Raw genomic sequence first — 6,132 nt, forward strand, 5'->3', positions numbered from 1 at the left:
TATTACTACAAAAGTCTTATCAGCAGGGTCGAATTAAGGTTTCTGTCGTCCCCTCTTCAACTGAAGAACAATCACGTCGGCGAAACGAATACTAAAAAAAAGAGTTATCTGTAGAAATTGAGGAACCGTAAAGTTATTTTTTTTTACTATAGTCTAAGTTAGGCTCTAGTGCTAATATGGCACTGCTTATCAGTGATTAAAATTATTTTTCATACATGATATTCACGTAGGTTTTAATCTCTATTTCGTATTTTTATAAAAATAAAAGATATTATTTCTTTCTTTAATTTTATATTTATTTATAGGAAAGAGATAGCAACATTTGTTCATAATTTATTTGTAATTATCAAAACATTTACATGTAATTCTCTTCGAGTACAAATTCCATTTATTTATGTTTCATTCTAGTCATTTAAGTGTAATTTTTTCGTGTTGTTAGCTTGTTAATAATGGAACATTTAATATCTAATCGCGATTATCAGCGAAAGTGCCTTCCATTTAGTGACACAAGTATCAATCTGTCTTTGTTACTCATGAAATGCAAAGAAAAATAGAATGATATTTGTGCCAACTTGTGTCATTAAAAGGAAAGCATCTATAATATCATAACGAGTGCTCGGCGCGTGCTCGCTAAAACCCTTCGTGACTGCGTCGATTTTTTTTTCTTCTCTGTAAATAGGCAGCAGTAACCCAGGAAATTGTAATCGTGACGAATAAAAGGCAGTCGGTGGTAAACGTCAGTTTGTCACATCGTGAAATTTTTGAACAAGATAGGTGTTAATTGTTCGTTACGATAATATTTACACTATCATGGTGGCAAATTAATATCGTGGGATATGAACACATTGGAAAGGCCATGCGCTCAGCAAGTTTTCCATTTATCTGACATCACTAGTGGAGCGGCTAAGTAGAAGAATTTAGGAGAGTATTCTCTATTTTTCTATTATTGAATGTTAGAATTAAAAAAATAGAGACAATTTTTTCTTGAATCAAATATAGGAAAAATGTGTTGTGATTTATCGGATTCGACACTGCAATTTTTCGCTTTAAGAGGCTCTTAAAAGAATCATAAAAAACAGGAGAATAAGAGAAATAATCAATCAGTTAATAAGAGTGTCAAAGAAGATTTCAACGTGAACTTTTCTTATTTTTTCTTGTTCTTTTTTATTTTCGGACGTCAGGATCGATAATAGGAAATGGTGTTCCTGAGTGACATACGACCTCTTTTGCATATTGCGAGACTGTTTGGATGTGGACTTTTTCTTGTTACGGAGGACGATATTATGATAATGAAGTACGGCACTATTTATACGGTTCTATTTGCACTCTTGTATGTTAGTCTTTGCATCGCGAATATTTACATGCTCCGCTGGGACGACATGATTGGACCGAGGCTGCTGATGCTCACTGTGGTGAGGACAGGTCTCTCGTATAGCTGCGTTTTAAGTGACATTGTGATGACGTATTGTTATAACTGGAAGATACGAGCTGCACTTTCGCATTTACGCATTTTCGATCGGACAACAAAATATAAGGAGCCTAAATACCCTCACATGATACGTTATGTCTGTTGGTCATTGGTTTTTGTTATGTTATCGTTTTGGACAATAGTTGGATATATAACGTTCTGGTGAGTATTAACAAATTTTATGTAAGGTATCAAAAAAGAATAATAATAATACATAATTCTTATTACAATTAAAAAGAAAAATTATTTAATTATAATATCTTTACAACATTAATAAATGTAAAGGAGCTAAGAGCAAAAGCTGTAGATTGAAATATTGCGAATATTTAATAACGTTTGTGATAAAATACAACATATTTTTGCGATTCGATCAACAATCAGAACGACATTCTCGATGTTGGTAAAGTAAATATAAAGCAGTTACATTCTATATAATACAAAAAGATTTTAAAGATTATATGCTACATGTTACAAAAATAATTAAATTTTTTATCATCTATCAAAAAATACGCACTATTCATTATAAACTTAAATTTTAATTATTGTTAAGATGGTACAACTCAATATAAAAACATACATTTTGTTCTTGTACGACGACTGGTAATGGACCTTCGTATTATTCTTATACTAAAGTATGTACAGCCGATATTAATGATATTATTTTATCGATTGACTTACACACACAGTATTTAAACAAATACTATGACGTTGTCAAGATTTTAAATTTGGTCACATCTTTATTATCATAAATTTACTAAGCGTATCATTTTAATAGCGTACAGTTTATATTGCGTTAGTTACTGAAGATGACCAAAATAATGTAGTCGAAACGTTTAGATTTTTATTATAGGTATCTACACACGAAAAATCTGTATCGATTCTTATATAGATTTTTCTTTTATTTATTTAATTACATATCACTCGAGTCTTTACACTTGTATTTTTAATGTAAAATGTAAAATGTCTTGTCTTACTTCTCTAAACATATCGATACGATGAGAATTACAGTCTTTATAACATATTATAACAAGAATGACATGACGTGAGATAACAATACGGAAGAACGAGTTTCATTATATAAATTTTTTAATGTATTTCAAACAGAAGAGAGAAGAATTTATTTTAAACGCTAATATTGATGACTAATACAGGATGTCACAAAATTTTTATCAAGCGCTTTTGTGTAGAATGAGCGGACTAAATCGAGTTGAAAAGTCCACTACTATTTTGCAATTTTCGCAATAGTTAACAAGATATTAATTAATAAAAATGCCGAATATTGGTCTTCAATAATTTTTTTCTCAAATACTATTAATTTTACAGAAAAATTGCAAGAGACAAAAATTGTTTATTTTTTTCTTGTAGAACTCTAAGAATTTTTTCAGAATTTGTTATCAACTTTTTAGTACTGTATTTTTTTATTTATTAACTATTTTTATCAATACGAGAAAATATGATATTAAAAAATTCTGAAAAAAATTGCAGAACTTTATGAGAAGAAAATAAACAATTTTTATCTCTCGCTGTTTTTCTGTAAAGTTGATAGTATTTGAGTAAAAAATTATTGAAAACCAATATTCAATGATTTTTAGTAATTAATATCTTGTTAACTATTGTGAAAATTGCAAAATGATAAAAGACTTTTCGACTCACTTTAGTTCGCTTTATACAAGAGCAAACAATTTCACTCTGTATACATTTCTTAATAACTTTAGTATGCAACAGTATAAGCGATATGGTTATATCAAACCAATTTATATCGGAGTAATTTGTAAACATTTATAGCATTATTTCGCAAATTCATTTTGTTTCATGATCAATTTTATCGTACGACTATATTATTATTCGTAATTTTTTATTCGTAGCGTGGAGCCCAAAGACTCTGTGTTTAATGGTATAACTTATGCTATTGTTAATACAACGCTAACGATGCAATTAATAACATTCGCCAGCCTGTCATCTCTTCTATACGAGAGATATCATCGTCTTTGTGAATCATTGCTCCTGCCTGAAGGTAGATTAATTGCAAAGAATGGTATGTCTATAGCGTTTATTAATGCGTTAATAATTTATTGATATTATTTAATATTTTGCTTATATTACTATTTTTTAATTTGCAACTTTGTTGTATTCCTAATAATTTTTAACTACTAATCACAATTTACATACAAGATCGTGGAAACGTAAAGAAAAAGAATTTCTTAAGAAAAAAAGATTTGTTCATCGCAATTTAAATCGATCCGTCATCTTTTTCCTTTTAAAAAATTTAATAATGCAGAGCTATAATTAGCTTATTTTCTAATGCTTTCTAAATTGCTCTCTAATTATTTTACTCTTGTAAGTTTTTTTAATTTTAATGTTTTATTGAAACACTTTCGCCGTTTACTTGTTATCAATGTTTACTATCTGCGTATGTCTGCCTTCCCATGTAGCTCAACCGACGAAGACAGGATAGCACTGAGGATCGAAAGTCTGAAAAATAAATGACATTGATTTATGGCTCATTTTAAATGCGAATATAACATCTTCGATGAAATAACGGAAATAGGTTTAATTAATGTCAAGTAAAATTAGAAAAATGTTATTTTTAAGAAACACATTTGAGATTAAAAAAAAAACAAAAAATATATATTTATTAAATTCATTTTTTATGTGAACGGAATTTATCAGATGCAGCTATACGATTGCAACACTGTAATCTTTAATAAATTTCACACATATATAAGTAGGACTTAATGTACATAATTAATAATTCTTTAAGTACAAGCAGTCAAATTGTCTTTAATTAACATTTAAGAATAATCACATGCAACGTTGTATGTTTAATCAGATGGCAAAATCATGGTAGTGGATCGCTTGGACAAGCAGTTTCATTTGCAGGAAGTGTGGTGGTTGCATTCGTGTCTCACCAATGCGACCGAGATGATAAACTCCGTGTATTCGATACAGCTTTTGTTATGGATCTTTTGTATGTCCTTCAATACACTTACACGCATTTATACGATCAATAACGGCGCGATCTTACAACCTTTGTTGATAGCAAGAGAAATTTTACTGGTATCTGCTTGTGTGACAAATCTGCTGATCATTACCATCATTTGTCACATGACTGCGACCCAAGTACGTTAATTTATTCTCGAGCAGGAAAGGTCTCTCCATGTGACTGACGAGTTTAACTCTTGTTCTTTTTTCAAAGGCTAATCGTGTTGGCAAGATCGCCTTTACACCATCATCTGCCATTCTTGTTAAGAAAAATTTTATGCAGGTAAAAATAAAAGTTTTGCTAATTTAGTTAACTCTAATTTGAATCTTTTATAAAATACGCCATTTATTTATTTAATTAACGTTTTATTCTAAATTCTAGATAATTAATTTTTCTTATTAAATATTAATTAAAATAAATAATTTTTCTTAATATACTATAATTACAGGATTGTTGTGTAGAAGCTGTTACTTATTTCCAACTGCAACAAGTACACTTCTTTGCTTGTTATGGAATTATACGCATCGATCTTCCATTGCTTCTTTCGGTAAGAATAATATAAAGATTTTAGAATCAGTAATCGAAATTGTTGCAGTTTGTATTTCATTTAATCCGTCGCTGCACAAAATTATTTCGAAAATTCTTTATACCTTAATAAATGTTTTATTCGTTACTTTTCGCAGATAGCTTCTGGTATAACTACGTATCTGGTAATCCTTCATACCGCTAATGTTTAGCAGTAATCTCAAACAGTTCTCAATGCGCCACATCAGCACGATCGATCGTGCTAACTACATCCTGCTAATTACATTCTCATTTTTTCTATAGCGGTTTACGAATCGGCTGTGGAACGTGCTGTGGAGTCGAGAAAAAAGCTCTGCATATTATGCGAAAAAGGTAAATATATATGATTTAATATTTAAAAGAATATAATTTAAAAAGTATTGTATATAATGTTTCTGTTACTTAATTAATTTTTGATATCACACATTACGCAGATAATTGCATGGAGAGAAACAAAACATTTGTAACAGAATATCCATTATGGGTTGTCGGTGTATGTTGAAAGAGCATATAGTAATATAAACAGCACGTTTTTACAGATCGAATGTGGCTGTAGAAAGTAAGCATAATAGATGTTAAAAAAAATATTTTTTTTAATACTGTTCCTTTCAATGATGTACAATTATTGCAAAATATGATAATCACTAAAAGCCATAAAACTATTGCCCAAAATATTTTTTTATAGTTCTTAACGGTTTAATTCATTAAAAAATACAAATATTGATTTTAATTTTAAGAAATGTTTTCAATTACTTAAAATAAAATTAAACAGTTACAAAAAATGTCTTTTATTTTAATACTGTGATGTATTTAAAATAATCAATAAAATTAGAAGGGATTGTATTTCATTCTTAGACTTGCTGTAGCTGGAAGTAGATTGCAGCTTCCACACTGTACAATTCTGAGATTATTATTTATTTTAATTAATATTTAAAAGAAAAATGAATTTTTTACGCGTTAATCACACATTAGATGGCATTAAGGCGAACAAGAAAAAGACAGTGGGCATTCTCACATTAAAAATCAAGTTAAAAATTATAATTAAATTCATATAATTTGCTTCAAAACGACATGATTGAGAAAATATTTAAAATATATTACCTAAAAACATTATTAT

General features: G+C 29.0%; 1 protein-coding gene across 1 annotated transcript in view; it reads left to right on the top strand.

Moving 5' to 3' along the window:
- The first annotated feature begins 1,196 nt into the window (after positions 1 to 1,196).
- Positions 1,197 to 6,132, top strand: part of LOC108746203 (neuropeptide SIFamide receptor-like) — a 13,938-nt gene continuing 9,002 nt past the window's right edge. The window contains exons 1-5 of the mRNA XM_018482825.1: positions 1,197 to 1,630; positions 3,334 to 3,482; positions 4,299 to 4,588; positions 4,665 to 4,733; positions 4,900 to 4,998. Coding sequence (XP_018338327.1) covers positions 1,197 to 1,630; positions 3,334 to 3,482; positions 4,299 to 4,588; positions 4,665 to 4,733; positions 4,900 to 4,998 — 1,041 coding nt within the window. The remainder of the gene's footprint in view (positions 1,631 to 3,333; positions 3,483 to 4,298; positions 4,589 to 4,664; positions 4,734 to 4,899; positions 4,999 to 6,132) is intronic.

Source organism: Trachymyrmex septentrionalis, unplaced genomic scaffold (assembly GCF_001594115.1).
Source record: "Trachymyrmex septentrionalis isolate Tsep2-gDNA-1 unplaced genomic scaffold, Tsep1.0 scaffold161, whole genome shotgun sequence".
Taxonomy (NCBI): Eukaryota; Metazoa; Arthropoda; class Insecta; order Hymenoptera; family Formicidae; genus Trachymyrmex; species Trachymyrmex septentrionalis.